This window comes from Dermacentor albipictus, chromosome 2 (assembly GCF_038994185.2).
Source record: "Dermacentor albipictus isolate Rhodes 1998 colony chromosome 2, USDA_Dalb.pri_finalv2, whole genome shotgun sequence".
Lineage (NCBI taxonomy): Eukaryota > Metazoa > Arthropoda > Arachnida > Ixodida > Ixodidae > Dermacentor > Dermacentor albipictus.
Genome location: NC_091822.1, coordinates 76052842 through 76076817, shown reverse-complemented (window position 1 = coordinate 76076817; position 23976 = coordinate 76052842). Strand labels below are relative to the sequence as shown.

At 48.8% G+C, this 23976-nt stretch overlaps 1 protein-coding gene across 4 annotated transcripts in view; it reads right to left on the bottom strand.

Annotated features, from left to right (window-relative positions):
- The window catches only part of LOC135913109 (techylectin-5A-like), a 72937-nt gene that overhangs the window by 30824 nt on the left and 18137 nt on the right, over nucleotides 1–23976 (bottom strand). For 3 of the 4 annotated variants that reach the window (XM_070533675.1, XM_065445777.2, XM_065445778.2), the window contains 2 exons: nucleotides 2815–2935; nucleotides 1790–1932 (listed from right to left, as the gene is read on the bottom strand). In XM_070533675.1, coding sequence (XP_070389776.1) covers nucleotides 1790–1932; nucleotides 2815–2935 — 264 coding nt within the window. Of the gene's footprint in view, nucleotides 1–1789; nucleotides 1933–2814; nucleotides 2990–23976 lie in introns of all 4 variants that reach the window. The other variant, XM_065445780.2, reaches the window with a different exon arrangement.

Sequence of the window (23976 nt, the reverse complement as noted above, 5' to 3'; positions counted from 1 at the left end):
GTATTATATACAGCGTAGCTTTGCGACATGCACAAACACTCTTGCCCCCGTATTCAGAAATGCATCTGAATTTGAAGCACTTCCTTGACTTGATTTACATGACGCCTGTCGTGAACGCACCAAAAGAAACGCAGTGAATGTCTTGAGCGCGTTCGCACCAGGCGTCATTTATATCAAGTCAAGCATGAGCTTCACGTTAAGTGGCATTTCTGAATGCGGGGGTTAAGGCAGTTTAAATCGGCTTCATTCAATGCATCAGAGTAATCTGCACACAACATTTCTCTTTTCAATGGTTTTCAAGATCTTCCTCTAACATAATGAAAGAGAGTCATATATATAAAATTTGTGGAATTTTTCTTGGGCGACCAGTTCATGGCGAAGCTTTAATATTGCCATAGCAATTACATGGACACTCCAGGTGCACTTCTGCCGTGACCGTTGGCGTCCGCGTCGCCGTGAGGTCCCGTATGAGTGGAAGCTTGTGAAGGTGAGCCGGCTAACGCGGCTCATGTCGCGTGCACGATCGAGGAACGCGGCCCGGATGCGTGCCCTCCCCCTGTGGCTCGCGCGGAGAGGGGTGAGGTGAGGTAGGAGGAGCGTTTTTTTCCGGTGGCTGCTACGGTGCCTCGACATCCTCCTCGCATGCCGCTCCGTACTGAGTGGAGACAACCGTGGCGTCTGCTACGGCGTTGTCTCAAAACCGAAACTAGCCCTAGTGTTCATCAAGATCGTAATCATCATCAGCAGCCTCCCTACACCCCGGTCATGTGCTAATTGTGGCCATGTTGTCCCTGCAAACTTATTAATCTCATCCGTCCACATAACTTTCTGACGCACCCTGCTACGCTTCCCTTCTCTTGGAATCCAGTCTATAACCCTTAACCACCACCGCTTATCTGCCCTCCTCATTACATGCCCTGCCCATGCCCATTTATTTTTCGTAATTCCAACTAAGGTATCATTAACTCGCGTTTCTTCCCTCACCCAATCTGCTGTCTTCTCGTTGAACACAAGATATGAATACAACAATACAACCCCAGTGTTCACCCGCTGCCAAAACCATGATTTGATTATGATGCATACCGTAGGGGCGGAGGGGGAGGACCAGGGATTAATTTCGACCACCACGGGATGTTTCACGTGCCCCTAATGCACGCATGCCCTTCGCCTGGCGCCACAATGAGAAAACATGTCAGTCAGTTGATAAAGGTTATAAGGAGTGGTATGGGGTTATGTGGGTCTCACCACTGTTGATAATGGTTCTACTTTGACGGATAAGGTTCCAAAGAGCGATAACGGCTTTTAATGATGGGAGCAATTCTGATACGGTTGAAATCACTGATAAGGGTTGATAAGGGTCGCATCAAGTCCGATATTGTTTATAAGGACTGCATTATGTCCGACAAGGTTGATAAGGGCTGGAATATGTCTGATGAAGTTGATAAGGATAGTCAAGAGGTGATTAGAATTGCATAAAGTGCAATACGGCTGATAACGACCGCTAAGAGTTCGTATGGGTTTATACTGGTCGCATCAACTTTGGTAAGATTTATAATGAAACCGGGCTGCGTGGAGATGAGCAAGCGGCACAATGCTTACGCATACTTTGACAACTCCAGCTGAATTTCTCCAAAATCCTTATTTTTCAGTTCTATCGCATCTGGTTCTTTTCCTAAAATTCTAAGAATGCATACACAGGCAAACTCAGCATAGAACTTGCCATACACGATGTCACCTAAACTGGAGGCGGCCTAAGCCTTGCAAAGCATAAAAAAATGGCTACACGCACCGTCCAGCCTCCTCCGTCGGTCTCCATGTCGCAGTAGACGACTTTCCCTTTGACGTCATCTTTCCCAATAAATATGTCGTACAGGCCACTTGTCGTCTGTCCGGCGCGCAGAAGGTCGGCACAATGCCGGGGCCGCATATTGCCTGCGATGTACACGCGAATAAATACTGGCAAGCGGATTTTTTCATATATTCAAAATAAAAACAAGCTTCGTTTGGTTCCTCTGTGATCTCAATCAAGCTTTCTTTATTATTGCACTTGGCAGCGAAGCCGCAAACTCGTTATTTTAGCACAATAGAACTACATATAAATTCACAACTGCTTCCTGAAAATCTTTTTTCTTCTTGAGAATAAAGCGCCCCGCCCTGATACATTTCTACAAGGCGATGCGTTTAGTTCAGAAACATTGTTGTGATATTTAAGTCGCAGAAAATGTTAGCCCTGCTAAAATTACCTTTTTCTCAATTTTATGCCTATGTCGAATTTGATACTTCAATACACGCTGATTCATTCACATTTCCAAATCGTGGTTTCTTTGTTTCTCCTAGAATACCCTCTCGCTTGGACAGAACACAGCTTGAAGTACATATAAATAGTATTAAAGATAATAAAAAAAGGAGTTCATGGTGCCACAGAAGAATTTGCTCCAACATGTCAATGTGCGAATTTTGCGCTAAGTCGAGATGCATTCACTGCTAGGCGTAAATTACGCGTTAGCGGCAAACAGTCTTCCCGATGGCAGCAACAACCACGTCGGAAACCTACCCATAACACGCACCCGCTGTTTTTAAGGAAGCCTCGTTGCTTAAGCGAATTACAAATCGTTATTCCCTGTAGCACCTGCATAACATATTGATTTCTACTTCTTTCCAAGATGTATTGCCAAAGGCTTTACTTTCATATAGGACCGTGAATTTCTTCTCAAGCTTTCACAAATAAGCTTTCGATTTAACAGGTTTCACATGACCACTATTCATAGGTTGCGTGTCTTTGCCATTTCCACATTCCTTGTGCAAGTGTCTCACCTTTGAGGTCTTGACACCGCTTAGTAGTCTTGACACCACTTCCGCTTGAAACCGAGCACAGGACCACCAAGCTGAGGCCCGCCACGCTCCAGCCCATTTTTCTTCCACGATGCTCACTATCCTATTGAGAACCGGTACCGGTGGAACAGATAAAAGGTTGGAGAGCATCACCGTCCTAAATCATAAGGAGATATCATAAACATTACTCAAAGAGATCGGGCACTCTCACCATCTTTCTCTCTTTCTCACTATTTCTAAACCCGTCATTGTTTTCTTCGATGCAAGATCTTCAGCAAATATGGCAAATTTCTTCCCCTCGCCTACAATTTTTCATAAATACTGAATGCATAAAATAGCAAAGCACAGAGCATGGCTGCACATAACGATAACAAAAATATACCCTAGTTACGCTTATATTGTTTCCCTTACTTAAAACTTAGTAGCACGTGCTGGTGTCAGTCGAACGGCAAAGTACTGGAACGTGACTGGAGAAAAGATGGGGAAGGTGGGAGATGAAATTCGTGTTGTTCTATGTCCGGAACGTGCACTGTTGCATTCATGTTCCGTAGTTATGTTAAGAAGTAAAGCGCAAACTGGAGAGCACCGTATGTTACCGATGCGCGCTTAAGAATGTTTGGTATAACCGAAGACCATTTTAAAGTACCAGCTTTCCTCAGCTCTCATTTCAAGCACACTGCCATCTCTTGGGGTGCAGGAGGCGTCTCACACGAATGCTCGAAGTTTCATTTATGAGAACGTGTTCCCAAATATCTATCGTCACTGAATTTACATTTGCACAAATGAGTTTCTCTTCGCGCTTTAAGTATCACTATTTTCAATAAAGATTACGATATCAACCTATAAACCTATGTATATCTCCAATTTCTGAACCTGTCAACGTTAACCTCTAGAACCACACCCAGAGAGGCGAGTTTAGCAGTGCTATTAGAGCAATTAAAGGGCAGTAAATGGGATGTAAGAGGGCTCAGTGAAGCTAAGAGGACATAAGAAGCACATACAGTGCTAAAAAGCGGACACGTCTTGTGCTACCGGGGCTTAGCGGAGAGAGGAGAACTAGGAGTCGGATTCCTGATTTGTAAGGATATAGCTGGTAACATACGGGAATTCTATAGCATTAAGGAGAGTGTGGCAGGTCTTGTATGAAACTTAAAAAGAGGCCTCATTTAAAACTTTTTGTGTTCAAACAGACAGGGACAAAGAAGAGGAGCAACACAAGGACGAGCGCTTGCCTTGCGTTGCGTTCGTCCTTGTGTGGCTCCTCTTATTTGTCCCTGTCTGTTTGCGCACAAAAAGTTTTTTAAATGATGAATCTGTTCCAACTAGGCCGACTCGCAGTCATGTTAAAAAGAGGTACAAATTGAACGTCGTACAGGTCTAAACCCCTACATTCAGTCATGATGAACAGGAAGTCGAAAGCTTCTATGAAGACGTGGAATCGGCGATTAGTAAGGTCAAAAGAATATACACTGTACTGATGGGCGACTTCAATGCCGAGGCAGGCAAGAAGCAGGCTGGAGACAAGGCAGTGGGAGAATATGGCATAGGCACTAGGAATAGCAAGGGAGAGTTATTAGTAGAGTTTACAGAACAGAATTATATGCGGATAAGGAATACCTTCTTCCGCATGCGGGGTAGACGAAAGTGGACGTGCAGGAGCCCTAGTAGCAAGACTAGAAATGAAATAGACCGTATGCTCTCTGCTAACCCTGGCTTCATAAGAGATGTGGACGTGCTTGGCAAGGTGCGCTGCTGTGACCATAAGATGGTACGAACTCGAGTTAGCCTAGACTTGAGGAGGGAACGGAAGAAACAGGTACATAACAAGCCGATCAATGAGTTAGCGGTTCCGGAAGGAATTCCGTATCAAGCTACAGAACAGGTATTCGTCTTTAAGTCAGGAAGGTGACCTTAGTGTTGAAGTTAGGAACGACAATCTTATGGGCATAATTAAGCATTGGGCAATAGAAGTCGGTGGTAACTCCGTTAGACAGGATACAAGTAACGTATCGCAGGAAACAGAAGCTCTGATCAAGAAACGCCAATGTATGAAAGCCTCTAACCCTAAAAAAAACTAAAATAGAACTGGCAGAGTTTTCCATGTTAATCAACAAGCGCAAGACAGCTGACATAAGGAATTATACTATGGATAGAATTGAACATGCTCTCAGGAATGGAGGAAGCCTAAAAGCAGTGAAGAAGAAACTAGGAATAGGCAAGAATCACATGTATGCGTTAGGAGACAAAGCTGGAAATATTATTACTAATATGGATGAGATAGTTCAAGTGGCTGAAGAGTTCTATAGAGATTTATACAGTACCAGTGTCACTCACGACGATAACGGAAGCGACAATAGTCTCGAGGAATTTGAAACCCCATAAGTACCGCCGGAGCAAGCCAAAAGAAAACCTTAGAAGCTATGCAAAGGGGGAAGGCAGCTGGGGAGGGTCAGGTAACAGCAGATTTGCTGAAGGATGGTGGGCAGATGGTTCTAGAAAAACTGGCCACCCTGTTTACGCAATGCCTCATGACTTCAAGACGTACCGGAATTTTCGAAGAACACTAACATAATCATAATCCATAAGAAAGGGGATGCCAAAGACTTCCAAATTGATAGACCGATGAGCTTACTGTCCTTCGCCTGCAAAGGATTTACTAATGTAATCGCAAATAGGATTAGGAACACCTTAGACTTCTGTCAACCAAAGGACTAGGTCATAGACCATATTCACACCATCAATGAGGTGATAGAGAAATGTGCGGAATATAACCAACCCTTATATATAGCTTTCATTGATTTCGAGAAAGCGTTTGATTCAATCGAAACCTCAGCAGTCATTGAGGCATTAAGAAATCAGGGTGCAAACAAGGCGTATGTAAAGATACTGAAATATATATATAGTGGCTCCACAGCCACCGTAGTCCTCCATAAAGAAAGCAACAAAATCCCAATAAAGAAAGGCGTGAGGCAGGAAAATATGATCACTCCCATGCTATTCACAGCGTGTTTACAGGAGGTATTCAGAGACCTGGATTGGGGAGAATCGTGGATAAGAGTTAATGGAGAATACCTCAGTAACTTGCGATTCCCTGATGATATTGCCTTGCTATGTAACTCAGGGGAGCAATTGCAATGCATGCTCACTGACCTGGAGAGGCAAAGCAGAAGAGTGGGTCTAAAAATTAATCTGCAGAAAACTAAAGTAATGTTTAAGAGTCTCGGAAGAGAACAGCAATTTACGATAGGTAGCGAGGCACTGGTAGTGGTAAGGGAATACATCTACTTAGGGCAGGTAGTGACCGCGGATCCGGATCAGGAGACTGAAATAATCAGAAGAATAAGAATGGGCTGGGGTGCGTTTGGCAGGCATTCTCAGGTCATGAACAGCAGGTTGTCATTATCCCTCAATAGAAAAGTGTATAACAGCTGTGTCTTACCAGTACTCACGTACGGGGCAGAAACCTGGAGTCTAACGTAAATGGTTCTACTGAAATTGCGGACGACGTAAAGAGCTATGGAAAGAGGAATTATGGGTGTACCGTTAAGGGATAAGAAAAGAGAAGATTGGGTGAGGGCACAAACGCGATTTAATGACATCTTAGTAGAACTCAAGAAAAAGAAATGGGCTCGGGCAGGACATGTAATGAGGAGGGAAGATAACCGATGGCAATAATGGTTACGCACTGGATTCCAAGGGAAGGGAAGAGTAGCAGGGGGCGGCAGAAAGTTAGGTGGGGGGATGATATTAAGAAGTTTGCAGCGACAGCATGGCCACAATTATTACGTGACCAGGGTAGTTGGAGGAGTGCGGGAGAACCCTTTGCCCTGCAGTGGGCGTAACCAGGCTGCTGCTGTCACTGATGATGATATCTTCAATTTAAAAAGCGCTCTTTTAAAGGAACCTTTTGTAACCCTAACCTGCTACTTTTGCGTCTGCGGGCTCTCTCTGTTGAGGCTACGAAACTTGGTTACTGCCATAGGAACGCATGTGGCGCCTCAGTTGATTTTATTCGTAAAACAAAGAGAATAACAGGCTGATTCATGTTTTATTATTGTTATACCATTTATCCATGTAACTAGCAGGACGCAGTAATATTCACTTCAGTAGTTCATGCCAATTTCACGCTGCAATACTCAAAGCGCCTGTTCCTCCGTATGTTTGTTAATAAGGTCTACTCATTTACTGGCATATTCCTTTACTACTTTTTCCATTATTGATTTCGCATATATTCCCTACTGTAACATAATTCTGGGCCCATCTGCCGTAGTGGGCTTTTCCATTCCTCTTGAAACAAACCAACCAACAGGGTATAAATAAAACATTGCCGACTCTCCCCTAATCGAGAGTAGATGTAAGCATGAAATGGCAATAATAATATGTACTTTTTATTGGCGCAAGTGCCAAGTATGGCCAAAGAGTGTCATTACATGTGGTGAGGGTAAGCATGAAAGGACAACCGGCAAGGATATGGGAGATGGTACTAGCCACAATCTTAAAATCGGTGTGGCGCATGTTTTCAATGGCACACCCCACCACATTACACCGCACCACGCCATACTGCGCACTGGTCAATATGGACGCTGTCCAGCTAGAAGAGGAAAACTGGTTGAACGCTGCACGACAGGCAGCGGAATACGCCAGGGAGGCACAGCGCACTGCCACCTAGAAGAATAATGAATTTAATTGTGGGGTTTTACATGCCAAAACTACGATTTGATTTGCACGCCATATTGGGGGACCGCGGATTAATTTTGTTCACCAGAGAATCTCTAACCTCGCCCTAATGCAAGGAACACGAGCGTTTTTGCACGTCGCCTTCATCAAAATGCAGTCAGGGCAGACCGGGATTTGATCCCGCGACATCGTGCTTAGCAGTGCAATACCATAACCGCTAAGCCACCGCGGCGGGTAGAAATGGCCTTTTATATATAGAACATCATTTTATATGTGTGACAATTAGCTTATGCGTAACTGTGCGCTTCCGTGGTTCTATGTAGCCATACGTTAGTGATTGACGACTCGGACACTACTTTGAAAACGTGCCGTGTATGCAATGCTTCCTATTTTGCATATGTTATCGTCCCTGTGGAAAAGTGCGGTGATTGTCACTCAGCGTTCGTATGGTCTCTTGTTGAAATAAATTGTTTCTAGACTTCCAAACTGGCCCGGGTGTTCTCTGAATGCCAGGATAATCACTCTGCCTTTTGGGGCCAAGGCCTCTTAAAGGTCACCGACAACGGTACCTAAAATTTCATGTTCAAAATAAAGCTTCCATGATTGATGGTATGGTATGGTGAAACTATGGTATGGTATGGTGAAAGTCCTGCAGATTGTGATTCTTCACGAAGCGGGCCGCTCCCACGTTCTTGTGCACGTTCTTGCAAACAGTGCACCCAGGTGCTCAGGATCGCGTCGCTGACTGCACTTTGCTGTTGCTTACAAGTCCTGACGGGGCCAGACCGAGGTCAAGGCAGCAACGTAGCGATGAACAACGAGCCTTTGATTACACCGTTACGGAGTGGTCTGCTCTACAAGCTTCTTGGCGGAGAGCGACGCGCATTCTAGATTGCGCAAGTCTGCTGCAGGCTGAAGTCCTTTATAGAATCCAACTCGCTCAATCAGGAACAGAGAGCGAACGTCCCAACGCTTGCAACTGCCGCTTGGCATACATAATAAACGGTGGTCTAGGAGGACCCCGTCCAGCAGAGGAAAAGGCACTGACGCGCACACATATACACCGCCACTATCTTGCTTTCCGAGGAGGAGGAGAAGGAGCGAACAGATGCACGAACATGCGCACGAAGCCGACCCATCCTTCCCTCTGCCTCTTGCGCGGCCTCTTGCATTGGCCGCCGCATCACGGGCAACGCAGGTGTCCGCGTTTCTGCCAGACAGCTGGTATTCTTACATAGCGTTCGCAGCCAGGGTTTCCCGGTAAGCTTTACGGTTGCATGTGTTCCAGTTGCAGGAGACTGGCCCTATCCAGCGTCCAAGCGGAAGACCCCTGTATGAGATCATCTGGAGTCACTACCATGGCTGTGTCGCCAGCAATGGTTTGCACTGGACTTAGGGTACCACTAATCTTGACCTGTGTAACCACATCTGTCTCTCTATCCTCCCTCGCTTACTCCTGAATAAAAAGTTACTCACCAACACCAGTTGCAGAAAAGCGAGCCATAACCGTCCTTCATGGTATTCTAACTGCCCCACGTCCAGGAGAGGAAAAGGCACCGATGTTCACACACAGACACAATTTTCCTTGCCGAGGAGGAGGAGAAGGAGCGAATGGACGCACCAAGCTCAACCATCCTCCTCGTTGAAGGAATAGAGCACTGGCGAGCCTACGCAGACATTAGGCCGTCGCGCGAGCCCTGTAGAAGGTAGAGAATGCGTGCACAAAGGCCAACGTCTGTTCGCCATTGCAGCAACCTAGGCCTTTTTCAGTGGCTGAGGGCGGGACACAGTATTTGCAACGTCCAGACTTTCGCCGTGGCTTTGGAAGCACCACAGAAATTATTCACCACGGAGCCCAGCCGTAACAAGGTATCATCTGAATGTCTTTTTTTTTCTTGAAGGTCCAAAATTCTAAAACTGCTTGTGGTGGAAAGCGCCATGGTAACCCTTGTTCTAAACATTCGATGAGGCGGCCAGTAGTTCAATACTACTTACTTACTTACATATTTAAATTAGGCACGTACTTAAATTAGCGAAATATAGCCGGTGAGTTCGCAAATAGGCGTAGCCACTTACAAATTTTGAGGACTACACCAGTTTCAAGACACCAGTTTTCAAAGTGTTCCATGAAATGCATTGGCGTTCCACAGTTCCTTCATTTAGGAACGCTTTGTTTTAGGCATTGAAGCACAAAAGTAACTGGAACACGAAAGCATTGCGTCGGACACTTTTATTTTTTCAGAAGGCACAGCGAAGAGTCCTACATGATGCAGGAACTGATTCTAACCGCAAGTGAACCTTTTCATGACTGCCTTTTAATACACCTTATAGTTTAGCGCTGGCTTCGTCGCCTTCTTGCAGTAGCGATAATCCTAGCTTGTATCTGATCCCGTTGTAAGCTACATTAAAGGGAAGCTGAAGATTCTGTCGAATTCAATAAGACGCTCATATACGGATGCGGGAACCTTATAAACCTTGTAGGTAAAATTTGGGTTTTTTTTCAATTAGGAGCGACGTAATCGTCGGTTAAAATTGCGCTGTAGCTCCTCCCCTCGTTGAGTGCCGCGCGCTGCTGCTGATGCTGACGATGCGAGCAGAGACCGGAAACCGCGGTGGTGTGACGTCAACACTATTGTTTCGCTTCTTCGCAGCCTCCGCGACCGTGCCTGACCGTGCTTGTTTCTGCGTGCGTGCCATCGTAATCTGCTTCGATCGACCCTGCATTCCTTTGTTGGTGCGTCTGCGTGTATGTAGAGTGGTAGTCAACGTGAGTGATAATCAAGGTGAGTGGTAGTCAACGTGGTAGTCAATGGATGAAGGCCACTACACGTACTGCATGAACCGGGAAGCTTTTCACGCCTTTAAACCGTCTTTGTAGATTGCCGACAGCTTTGGTCAGCGCACAAATGCCAACGATCGCATCTCCGCTTACGTTCCACGAGGGGGCATGCAGGACAACAACACTACAGTTGTTTGACCGAAAACGAGCTCACTAGATCGGCGAAAGATCGGCGAGATCACTAGATCGCTTTGCAGAAAACATACTCACTAAAGAGCATTTCCAACACGAGGAGATCCCAAGACTTTGCTTTCGTTCTCGTCGAAAGCACTGCTCGCACCAGCATCGTTTGCTTCCTCGAGAGGCCGGCTCTTCGCAATCGGCTCGTACATGTAGGGAGTAACGCCGAACTCCTCAGAAAAACGCAGTCTCTCTAAATTTTCCATTACCGTCTCAGAAAAACAGCACCAAACTACCTGGCACCGCGCTTCATGTGCAGCGGCAGCGGTCGGTTACTAAGTTGACGTCACGAGGCGCCCGTCCAATCACAGGCGGAAACGAGACGCGCGAGCTGGGCGCGTCCGGTGCTGCAATTTTCGTCGAAAGAAAATATATTTGCGCTTTATTTCGCTCAATTTCGATGCGATATTTGAATTCGGAGGGTTGAAATCCATTATGGACAGATGTTCGCTCATTTTTTCTGGAGAACCCTTCAGCTTCCCTTTAACGTGACAGCGTTAAGGAGCTCATGTCGCAGAAAAGCCGCTGTCGTCGGCGTTGGCCGTGAGCGAAAGATGGCGGAAGGTAATTCATAAATAAAAGCAGCATGCAAGATGGCCTGGATGGGAATGGAACCATGGTCTCCGGACTGCGAGACGGAGACGCTACCACTCAGCCATGAGTTCGATGGCTCAAAGCGGGACAAAAGTGCCTCTAGTGAATGCGGTGCTGCCTTAAAAATGTGCCTTAGAAAGTTATACTGTGCTGTATATTGGTAATTATAAGCATGTAAATTACAGAAGTCGCAGTTAAACGAGCAGCGAAGTACGTTTCCGCTATATTTCTTCTGCGCTTAGCGCACATGCAGAGCCATCTTGCGGCAAACAGAGACGACCCCCTTCTCGCAATTTACGGCGCTGCCCCGACAGGTGACACGCCACTCGCCCGCTTCTCCCCACGTCTCGCTTGAGCGCATTGGGGCCTTGTGGTGACCAGTGCGAGAAGGCCCCAATAACCTTGCATTTATAAACTTTTCCCACCCTCTCCCCTTCCAAACTTCAGGTGTCGTCACTCGAACCCTCGTGTTTAGGAGACGCAGCTCCATTGCCGCTCACAGCGCGATTCCTAGGTGCAGCTTCCGAAGTGAGACGCCTCTGACGTGATCGCTGCGCCGTAGCGCGTCTGCTGGGAAAGCGTCCCCTGCGATGTGTGCCGTGCTGCTGGCGAGGAGTCATACGTCTTCGTGGTGCTCCCAAATGAGACAGAGGACGATCCCATCGAGGCGTCAGCCCCATGATCGCGTCCGCCTTCATGGCGCGTCGCGGCCCGGCTATCCGTGCCGATCATGGCGTTTGGCTCACGTAGCGCGTTTTTCTCTGAGAGACACCGAGTTTTTTGGTTCGTTCCGCTTGTTCAGGCGCATGTTTCGGCTTTGTATGACTCAAGAGCATGCCGAGCGAATGAGTGGGCGCTGGGAACGGGGTGCGATAACACTATCGCGCTCCACTCTTGAAGGCGAAGCTTAAGCGTCCTCCAAGTTTTTTTGTGTGTGTGTGTGACAGGCGATTAGCCTACGTAGTAAAACATTTGTTTCTTTTCTGACCGTCACAGTGGGGTAACAATGGGAATAGTAACTACACTGTCATTATTGAGAGACCATTGGCGTGAACGTAAAAATTTGAAATCATGCACCTATTTCCCGAAAATGTTTGTTCGTAGTGTTTGAACAAATAAAGCTCGCGTTTCCAGCATTCGATTATTATTCAGAAAAGTAGCAGGATGCAATCGGCTAAAATTACCCTTTTTTGCGATGCGTAAAAAGGTTCGCTCGTGTCAGTGACAGCTCGCACTACAATATTTGTAATAGAATTTCACGCAAGCCAGTGGAGCTATTCCAAGTATTACAATATGTGCGGGGATAGTTACGACTGCCATCGAAACAGCCCCGCAACTACAGGTTACCTGTAATGTTCAATTTTTTGCGCAGGTGTCACTTTGCCATTGCTTGTATTTTATGCGATTAAGCTGATCATTAATGCATTACCCGGCCTGAAATCCTCGATTAAATTATACTGATACGGAACAGCCACAACAGTGTGGCTGCACTGATGAGGAAGAAGACGACGTGTGCCCGCTTCATATAGCGTCGCCAGTTTGGCCTCCCTTACCTCCCCTATAAATAAATTGTAAATAGAATGGGGCATCAGCTACACGTAACATTTATTTGATGGAAGTGGGCCTTTTCTGTACCCGTCACGGAGCTCCGTAGCAATCGCAACGCGACAGTGCAACTTCGGTTCCTCCTGGCGGCACTTCAACTGCGCAAGCGTCTCCGCCTACAGCCGCGACCTACGCGTTGCCGTTTCCCCTCCTCGGGACCCTGATGTTTTCACCCGCATCGGCAGTCCTCATGTTGACGACTGGCTCCGCTTATACCAACATGTCAGCACCACTCACAGGTGGGAGCCGACTATTAGTGTTGCCAACGTTCTTTTCTACCTGGACGGAGCTACACTGGCATGGTTCCAGACACACGAAGAGGAGATCTCGAGCTGGGACCTTTCTGGCAGTCCGTTCGGTCGCCAAGTCAACGCCAGGAAAGCCCTTGCCACACGTGTACAGACGTTGATCGAGTCCTACGTGTCACACATTCTCAATGTCTTGGCCCTTTGTGCCAACGAAGACCCGAACATGTCTGAGGACGATAAGGTTAATCACGTCTTCAAAGGCATTGCTGATGACGCCTTCAATTTACTGGTGTTTACGAACGCCACCAGCATCGATACAATCCTCAAGGAATGCCGACGTCTCGAGCATGCTAAAAGCCGCCGGGTATCCCAGCACATCACGTGACTTCCCAACACAGCTGCTGCGTCACCTTGTGACGACCTCTTCCACCTGCCATCGTGATGCGACAATTTGACCCGCATCATTCGTCGTGAGGTCGAAGCAGCACAATCGGCAGCCCCTTCATTCCCGTCACTTGATCATTCTCCGCTCACAATCTCCTTGATCCAGACTTCGTCCGACAAGAGTTGTCCAACGTCGGCTTGCAATCCATTCGTTCCGTACGATCGCAACCTCTTTCTCCGCGCACGTCCCCACCCGGCTCTTCCTCGTTTTATTGACAGCGCAACCTCTCCGAATGGCGAACCGTGGACGACAAGCCAATCTGTTGTAACTGTCAATGCATTGGATATGTCGCTCGCCACTGCCACAGCCGCTGGACTTATCCGACGCGCTATTTTCCTGATTACCACGCTCGTCCCTCTAGCGAGTCCTTTTCCTTCGCTCCTTCTATGTCCGCCCCATCATCAGACCCTGCGACACCTTCGACGTGACCCCGCTACTCCCGCTCGCTTTCTCTCTCCCACTGCAAATCTCGTTGGCCCCCGTCACGCCGTGTTCCTTCCCCGAACTACTCGCCACACCCCCAACTGGAAAACTAGACAGTCCAGCTTCTGGAGGTGAAGCTGCAATGACGAAATTGGCACGAAATCCTCGCTTCACCTTACCCACGAACAAGAATATTTTGGACGTTCTCGTCGACAATGTTCCTGTCTGCACGTTGATTGACACCGGGGCGCATGTGTTCATTATGAACGCTTATCTTCACCGTCGGCTCAAGAAAGTTCTGACGCCTGCCTTGAACCGAGTTGTACAAGTCGCCGATGGAGGGAGTGTCACTATTGTTGGCATGTGCTCTGCCCGACTCACCATTGCTGTAAGACACCGTCGTCCTCTTCACCATCATGAAGCATTGCCCTCACAAACTCCTTCTCGCTCTGGATTCCCTTGCAATACTTCTGCTCTCATTGACAGTTCGGCAGTGTTGCCAGATCGCTCCAACCACAGGTAGCCAAAGTGACCTCCTCAGTAGCCCAAATGTAGCCAAAAGCGAAACATTTATGGCAGCCCAAAAGCAGCCTAGAAGGTTTGCCTTTTTGTGAAGTCATTTCTTAAGCATACTGAACCAATTTTCGTCAAGAATACCTACATGTTGGTTTTTCCACGCATGACTACGCATGACCTCCGCGCGCAGCATCACGGAAGCCATACGGCACGGAAAACAGATGCCGCACAAGCCCAACAAGTGCAGATACGACGGCATGCAGGCAAAAATTCATGATCTGGCGAATGCGGTCTTCGTTGCAAATGCACTGTTTTACTTTTCGCAGACCACCAAAAAATCACAAAAGAAAACACAAATAGCAGCGCGCAATCAACACGCAAGCAATGGCATGAATTCAGGCATTCAGTATTATTACTTACAGCTCATGGTAATTTCGCTTAACACCACACCGTGCACTAAGCAAAAAACTACAAAAGAAATTGGAAGACAAAGTCTAACACAATAGATCGTGGTAGGTACAAAATCTAGTACGATATACATACACAAAAAAGTCTGCTATGATTAAGCATCACAAGCTTACAGTGAAGTGGAACTGCTTGGTCCGTACAAAATGTCAGAGCTGAAAGGGGACAAAAATTCTTGGCCTTGTTTAAAATCCTAGCAGCAGCCTCAGTTCATGGCCAGGCCAAAGTTCACGTGGAGGAGCACTACGAATGTCTCGTTCGACATTATATATCGAAGGTCGGTTTTAATGAGCGAGACCTTTCTTAACACTGGTTCGATGGCGTCATTTGATACGGGTAGTGATAGTAAACACAGGAAGGGGGTTTGGAGTTGTGTAGGGTGTAGGGAGTTGTGTAAAGTTGTGTCCGGCCGCCATTGGAATATGAACCTGGCAATGTTTAACGCTAGAACGTTATCTAGCGATGCGAGTCTAGCAGTGCTATTGGAGGAATTAGAGGGCGGTAAATGGGATATAATAGGGCTCAGTGAAGTTAGGAGGCCAAAAGAAGCATATGCAGTGCTAAAAAGTGGGCACGTCCTGTGCTACCGGGGCCTAGCGGAGAGAAGAGAACTAGGCGCCGGGTTCCTGATTAATAATAATATAGCTGGTAACATACAGGAATTCTATAGCATCAACGAGAGGGTGGCAGGTCTTGTTGTTAAGCTTAATAACAGATACAAAATGAAGATTGTACAGGTCTTCGCCTCTACATCCAGTCATGATGACCAGGAAGTCGAAAGCTTCTATGAAGACGTGGAATCGGCGATGGGTAGAGTGAAAACTAAATGCACTATACTAACACGTGTACTTATCTTTATCGGGCGACCACGTTTCGCCGCTTAACAACTGTAATCGCACAGCGAGGGACGCGCCTGAATGTATCCGATGTTTCTGGAAAGTTATCCATGCTTCTACCTGGCTGTCTGTTGTCGCCGAACCTTGTGTTATCTGATTTCATCGCGTAACGCGAATGGTGTAGAGCTTTGTGGAAGGCGCGCGGGTCCGAACGATTAGTCTGGAACATTCGACGACTGCTCTATAAAAGCCGACGCGCTTGACCCGCTGATCAGATTTTCGACGATCGCCGACTGTGTTCGCCGCTATCGTTGTGCTTTAAGAGTATCCTATTTTGTGGGCACAGGTTCGCCCAATAAAAGCTAGTTTTGTCTTTCGCAGTACTGCTACTGTGTTCTTTCTTCACCGTCACTACCACGTGACATCTGGTGGAGGTGCTAGTGCGTTCATGTACCGAACGCCCCCGCAAAGCCGCGATCCAAGCCCGAAGCCCCAGGACAAAACCGACACCGCCCAAGACCAGCGTGCTAGCCGCAGACTGCAAGGACTGCCCCCAGAGCACATTCAACAACTGGGACTCCGACGACAAGCTGCGGCATGTCTACTTCGCCTTAGAAGACGCCGCCAGAACGTGGTTTGAAAACCGTGAGTCGACCTTAACGACATGGGACCTCTTCCGTAGCGGCTTCCTGCGCACCTTTACGAGCGTCGTACGCAAGGAAAGGGCCGAAGCCATGCTAGACGCCCGAGTGCAGCTACCGAACGAGAACGTTGCTATCTTCACGGAAGAAATGAAACGTCTCTTCCGCCACGCCGACCCGGATATGCCCGAAGAGAAGAAAGTCCGCCTTCTCATGCGTGGTGTGAAGGAAGAACTTTTCGGCGCAATGGTACGAAGCCCACCGAAGACCATAGAAGAGTTCCTTCTCGAGGCAACCAGCATTGAGAAGACACTCGAAATGCGGAACCGGCAATTCAACCGCCGTACGAGCTCTACCCACTACGCAGGAATTCAATCACTGGCCACAGAAGATCTGCGCGAGACCATCAGGGCCATTGTGCGCGAAGAACTGCGCAAGGTCTTGCCATCGTCGCAGCCTCAAGTGGCCTCGATCGCCGACATCGTGAAAGAAGAGGTGCACCGATCCCTTGGAGTTCCTGAGGTGGAACCAGAATCACCGCAGCCGGAGGCAATGACCTACGCCGCCGCCGTCGCCCGCCGTCAAGGCCCCCCTGCGCGACCGCGCCAGGGTCCTGCAACGCCGCAATTCCGTCGTCCGCCGCCGCCACCGCCGCCGCAGCCAGCACGCCAATACGTCGCCCAGCGCACCTACGCGAGGAAGACGGACATTTGGCGAGCCCCCGACCACCGCCCGCTCTGCTATCACTGCGGAGAAGCCGGCCATGTGTACCGCCGATGCCCATACCGCGACCTGGGACTGAGAGGGTTCGCCGTCAATGCGCCGCGTCCACAGCTTGGCGAGCGCCCACGTGAAATCGCCGATTACCTAGCCGCCACTCAGCGGAACTCTCGACGACCATCCCGTTCACCGTCACCAGGCCGCTACCTGTCACCGCAGCGCCGACCGTACACTGGTCCAGCTCGGGGCCGCTCTGCGAGCCCATATCCGGAAAACTAAAAGCAGCAACCGATGGAGGTGCGGTTGCTGTTCGTCGAACTGACGAAGATCCTCCGCCGCCGACGAAGTCGATGAAGAAACCATCTCGACGACCTAATGACCACACGCCGCCGTCCCGACGAAGTCAGCAAGCCAAGACTACACCGACGAAAGACGACTTGACGACGCGACGTTCCAGTTTCAGTTCAACACGACGCAGCCGTGATCCGACGCCAAGACCTAACTGCAACGCCAGACATAGAACCACCGACCTCGACGTGCTTCTCGACGGCCACGCAGTTACCGCCTTAGTGGACACCGGTGCTGATTACTCCGTCATGAGTGGACACATCGCCGCCCAGTTGAAGAAGGTTAAGACTGCATGGGAAGGCCCTCAAATTCGCACCGCTGGAGGACATCTGATTACGCCGACTGGAATCTGCACGGCAAGGATAACCATTCATGACCGGACTTACCCTGCCACCATCGTTATCCTCCAACAGTGTTCTCGAGACGTCATTCTCGGTATGGACTTCCTGAACCAACACGGCGCAGTCATCGACCTGAAGTCGAAGTCAATAACGCTGTCGGAAGATAAAGCGATACCGCCGGAGAGCCCTCGTAGTCACCACGCCTTGAGTGTGCTCGAAGACCAAGTGAGCATCCCGCCCCGCTCCAGCATTGTTATTTCGGTCGGCACCGAAATACCCGCTGACGTAGAAGGTGTCATCGAAGGCGACCAACGCCTCCTGCTAGACCGTGACATTTGCGTCGCAAGAGGGATCGCTCGACTGCATGGAGGGAAAACTGAAGTGTTGCTGACAAACTTCAGCCCGGAGTTCAAGAACATCAACAGGGGCACGACGATCGCGTACATCGAGGAAATTGTGGAAACCAGTAATGCGTTTGTCCTCTCGGATTCCGCCACATCTACCCCGACGACCACGGTTCCCGAACCAGACTACGACATTAATCCAAGTCTCCCAGTGATTAAGCAACAGCAGCTCAGAAGTCTGCTCCGACGATACAAAGACTGCTTTTTGACGACATCGAGGATTCGACAAACACCAGTCGCCAAGCATCGCATAATCACCGAGGAGTACGCTCGACCACTCCGCCAAAGCCCTTACCGAGTTTCGCCGCGAGAACGCGAAGCTATAAGAGAACAAGTCGACGAAATGCTGCGCGACGACATCATCCAGCCGTCGAAAATCCCGTGGGCATCCCCTGTTGTCCTGGTGAAGAAAAAGGACGGAACCCTACGTTTCTGCGTCGATTATCGTCGTCTGAACAAGATCACGAAGAAGGACGTATACCCCCTTCCACGGATAGACGACGCATTGGATCGGCTTTGCGACGCTAAGTACTTCTCCTCGATGGACCTCAAGTCTGGCTATTGGCAAATAGAAGTCGACGAAAGAGATCGCGAAAAGACCGCCTTCATCACCCCAGACGGCCTCTACGAGTTCAAGGTTATGCCATTTGGACTGTGCTCGGCGCCTGCAACGTTCCAGCGTGTGATGGACACGGTTTTAGCGGGATTGAAATGGCAGACCTCTCTCGTTTACTTGGATGACGTCGTTGTATTCGCCGGAAATTTCGACGATCACCTTAGGCGGCTTGCCACAGTACTAGAGGCCATCAAGTCATCAGGGCTCCCTCTGAAGCCAGAAAAATGCCGCTTCGCTTACGACGAGCTTCTGTTCCTAGGCCACGTCATCAGTAAATCCGGTCATCAGTAAAATCAGTCATCGACCAAATCAGTAAAATCAGTCAACAGCTGCCATCGCAAAGTTCCCGCAGCCCACCGACAAGAAGGCAGTGCGTAGATTCCTTGGCATGTGTGCCTACTACAGGCGCTTTGTCAAGGACTTTTCACGCATCGCCGAGCCGTTGACACGTCTAACTAAATGTGATGTTGAGTTCAAGTGGGAAACGCCGCAGGCCGACGCATTTGAAGAACTCAAACGACGCATGCAGTCGCCGCCGGTACTTGCGCACTTCGACGAGTACGCCGATACAGAAATCCATACTGACGCCAGTAGCCTAGGCCTCGGTGCCATTCTAGTCCAGAGGAAAAACGGAGTCGAACAGTTGATATCTTACGCTAGCCGGTCGCTGTCAAAAGCGGAAGGCAACTATTCTACGACCGAAAAGGAATGCCTCGCCATCGTTTGGGCTACAGCTAAATTTCGCCCTTATCTTTATGGCAGGCCATTCAGAGTCGTCAGTGACCATCACGCTTTGTGTTGGCTAGCGAGTATAAAGGATCCTTCAGGACGACTGGCGCGGTGGAGCCTCAGACTACAAGAATACGACATCACTGTAACCTACAAGTCCGGACGAAAACACTCCGATGCCGATTGCCTATCACGTGCCCCCATTGACCCGCCGCCGCAAGATGACGAAGATGACGACGCCTTCCTTGGCATGATAAGCGCAGAAGACTTCGCTGAGCAGCAACGGGCAGACCCGGAGCTAAAAGGCCTGGTGGAATATTTGGAAGGGCACACCGACGTTGTCCCCAGGGCATTTAAGCGCGGACTATCTTCCTTCACGCTTCAAAACAATCTCCTCGTGAAGAAGAACTTTTCACCAGTCCGCGCCAACTACATTCTTGTTGTCCCGTCAGGACTTCGTCCAGAAGTATTGCACGCCCTACATGACGATCCGACCGCTGGACACCTCGGTTTTTCCCGGACACTCTCGAGGATACAACAAAAGTATTATTGGCCGCGCCTGACCGCCGACGTCGCCCATTATGTCAGAACATGCCGAGACTGTCAGCGACGTAAGACACCGCCGACAAGGCCAGCCGGATTACTACAGCCAATCGAGCCTCCATGCCGACCATTCCAGCAGATCGGGATGGACTTGCTGGGACCCTTTCCGACGTCAACAACCGGAAATAAGTGGATCGTCGTGGCGACAGACTACCTCACCCGCTTCGCTGAAACTAAAGCACTGCCGAAAGGTAGCGCAGCCGAAGTGGCGAAATTTTTTGTCGAAAACATCCTGCTTCGACATGGCGCCCCAGAAGTCCTCATCACCGACAGAGGAACGGCCTTTACAGCGGAGCTCACCCAAGCCATTCTGAAATACAGTCAGACAAGGCACAGGAGGACCACGGCCTACCACCCGCAGACGAATGGCCTTACGGAGCGGCTGAATAAGTCCCTCGCCGACATGCTAGCGATGTACGTCGACGTCGAACACAAGACCTGGGATGCCGTCCTGCCGTACGTAACATTTGCTTACAACACGGCGGTGCAAGAAACAACACAGATCACGCCGTTTAAGCTGGTTTACGGCAGGAACCCGACGACGACGCTCGACGCCATGCTGCCCCACGTCACTGACGAAGAGAATGTTGACGTCGCTAGCTATCTCCAGCGCGCCGAAGAAGCCCGACAGCTCGCCCGCCTACGGATCAAGAACCAACAGAGGATCGACAGCCGACACTACAACCTCCGACGACGCTTTCTTGAGTACCAGCCCGGCGACCGTGTTTGGGTTTGGACACCGATACGCCGACGAGGACTCAGTGAGAAACTACTCCGACGCTATTTCGGACCCTACAAGGTCATCCGACGTATTGGCGCTCTGGACTATGAGGTCGTGCCAGACGGCATTTCGCATTCACAGCGGCGCCGCGCACGATCTGAAGTGGTCCACGTGGTGCGCCTTAAACCCTTTTACGGACGCTGACGAAATTCCTTATTTTTTGTTGTTGTTTTCTTTGCTACGGGTGTTTTTATTTCGCTTGTATGTAGCATCGGGTCGATGCTTTTTAAGAGGGGGGGTATTAACACGTGTACTTATCTTTATCGGGCGACCACGTTTCGCCGCTTAACAACTGTAATCGCACAGCGAGGGACGCGCCTGAATGTATCCGATGTTTCTGGAAAGTTATCGATGCTTCTACCTGGCTGTCTGTTGTCGCCGAACCTTGTGTTATCTGATTTCATCGCGTAACGCGAATGGTGTAGAGCTTTGTGGAAGGCGCGCGGGTCCGAACGATTAGTCTGGAACATTCGACGACTGCTCTATAAAAGCCGACGCGCTTGACCCGCTGATCAGATTTTCGACGATCGCCGACTGTGTTCGCCGCTATCGTTGTGCTTTAAGAGTATCCTGTTTTGTGCGCACAGGTTCGCCCAATAAAAGCTAGTTTTGTCTTTCACAGTACTGCTACTGTGTTCTTTCTTCACCGTCACTACCACGTGACAATACTAATGGGCGAATTTAATGCCAAGGTAGGCAAGAAGCAGGCTGGAGAAAAGGCAGTAGGGGAATACGGCATAGGCACTAGGAATATCAGGGGAGAGTGATTAGTAGAGTTTGCAGAACAGAATAATATGATTATAATGAATACCTTCTTCCGCAAGCCGGATAGCCGAAAGTGTACGTGGAGGAGCCCGAACGGCGAGACTAGAATTGAAATAGACTTCACACTCTGCGCTAGCCCTGGCATCATACAAGATGTGGGCGTGCTCGGCAAGGTGCGCTGCAGCGACCACAGGCTGGTAAGAGGAGACGAAAGATCTGAACAAGAAACGCCAATGTATGAAAGCCTCTAACCCTACAGCTAGAATAGAACTGGCAGAACTTTCGAAGTTAATCAACAAGCGTAAGACAGCTGACATAAGGAAGTATAATATGGATAGAATTGAACATGCTCTCAGGAACGGAGGAAGCCTGAAAACAGTGAAGAAGAAACTAGGAATTGGCAAAGAATCAGATGTATGCGTTAAGAGACAAAGCCGGCAATATCATTACTAATATGGATGAGGTAGTTCAAGTGGCTGAGGAGTTCTATAGAGATTTATACAACAGTACCAGTGGCACCCACGACGATAATGGACGAGAAAATTATCTAGAGGAATTCGAAATCCCACAGGTAACGCCGGAAGAAGTAAAGAAAGCCTTGGGAGATATGCAAAGGGGGAAGGCAGCTGGGGAGGATCAGGTAACAGCAGATTTGTTGAAGGATGGTGGGCAGATTGTTCTAGAGAAACTGGCCAGCCTGTATACGCAAAGCCTCATGACGTCGAGCGTACCGGAATCTTGGAAAAACGCTAACATAATCTTAATCCATAAGAAAGGGGACGCCAAAGACTTGAAAAATTATAGACCGATCAGCTTACTGTCCGTTGCCTACAAACTATTTACTAAGGTAACCGCAACTAGAATCAGGAACACCTTAGACTTCTGTCAAGCAAAGGACCAGGCAGGATTCCGTAAAGGCTACCCAACAATAGATCATATTCACACTATCAATTAGGTGATAGAGAAATGTGCGGAATATAACCAACCCCTATATATAGCTTTCAATGATTACAAGAAAGCGTTTGATTCTGTCGAAACCTTAGCAGTCATGGAGGCATTACGGAACCAGGGTGTAGATGAGCCGTATGTAAAAATACTGAAAGATATCTATAGCGGCTCCACAGCCACCATAGTCCTCCATAAGAAAAGCAACAAAATCCCAATAAAGAAAGGCGTCAGGCAGCGAGATACGATCTCTCCAATGCTATTCACAGCGCGTTTACAGGAGGTATTCAGAGACCTGGATTGGGAAGAATTGGGGATAAAAGTTAATGGAGAATACCTTAGTAACTTGCGATTCGCTGATGATATTGCCTTGCTTAGTTACTCAGGGGACCAATTGCAATGCATGCTCACTGACCTGCAGAGGCAAAGCAGAAGAGTGGGTGTAAAAATTAATCTGCGGAAAACTAAAGTAATGTTTAACAGTCTTGGAAGAGAACAGCAATTTACAATAGGTAGTGAGGCACTGGAAATGGTAAGGGAATACACCTGCTTAGGACAGGTAGTGACTGCGGATCCGGATCATGAGACGGAAATAATCAGAAGAATCAGAATGGGCTGCGGTGCCTTTGGCAGGCATTCTCAGATCATGAACAGCAGGTTGCCATTATCCCTCAAGAAGAATGTCTATGATAGCTGTGTCTTACCAGTACTTACCTACAGGGCAGAAACCTGGAGGCTTACGAAAAGGGTTCTACTCAAATTGAGGACGACGCAACGAGCTATGGAAAGAAGAATGATAGGTGTAACGTTAAGGGATGAGAAAAGAGCAGATTGGGTGAGGGAACAAACGCGAGTTAATGGCATCTTAGTTGAAATCAAGAAAAAGAAATGGGCATGGGCAGGACATGTAATGAGGAGGGAAGATTACCGATGGTCATTAAGGGTTACGGACTGGATTCCAAGGGAAGGGAAGCGTAGCAGGGGGCGGCAGAAAGTTAGGTGGGCGGATGAGATTAAGAAGTTTACAGGGACAGCATGGCCACAATTAGTACATGACCGGGGTTGTTGGAGAAATATGGGAGAGGCCTTTGCCCTGCAGTGGGCGTAACCAGGCTGATGATGATGATGATGATGATGATGAGGGTACTGGTGGCTGTGGTGGGTGGCTGTGTAACAACGGAAAAATGTTCTACTTTGTGTTGGAGCAGGGGCGATTTGGGCAGGAAGAGTTCGAGCGAATTGCCACGTAGGCGTCATGCGGCAGGCAGAAAATTCGGCAAATTTCGGTTAGGTGCCGCTCGGTGTTCTCTGTTTTGGCGCCAAAGTAACCCGTGGCGCACCTTCACCGGGAGCTAAAAGCATCTGATGCTTAAAACGTAGGACGCCGAAAGCTCGCATTCACTGGCGCGCGCTGGTAGCGTTA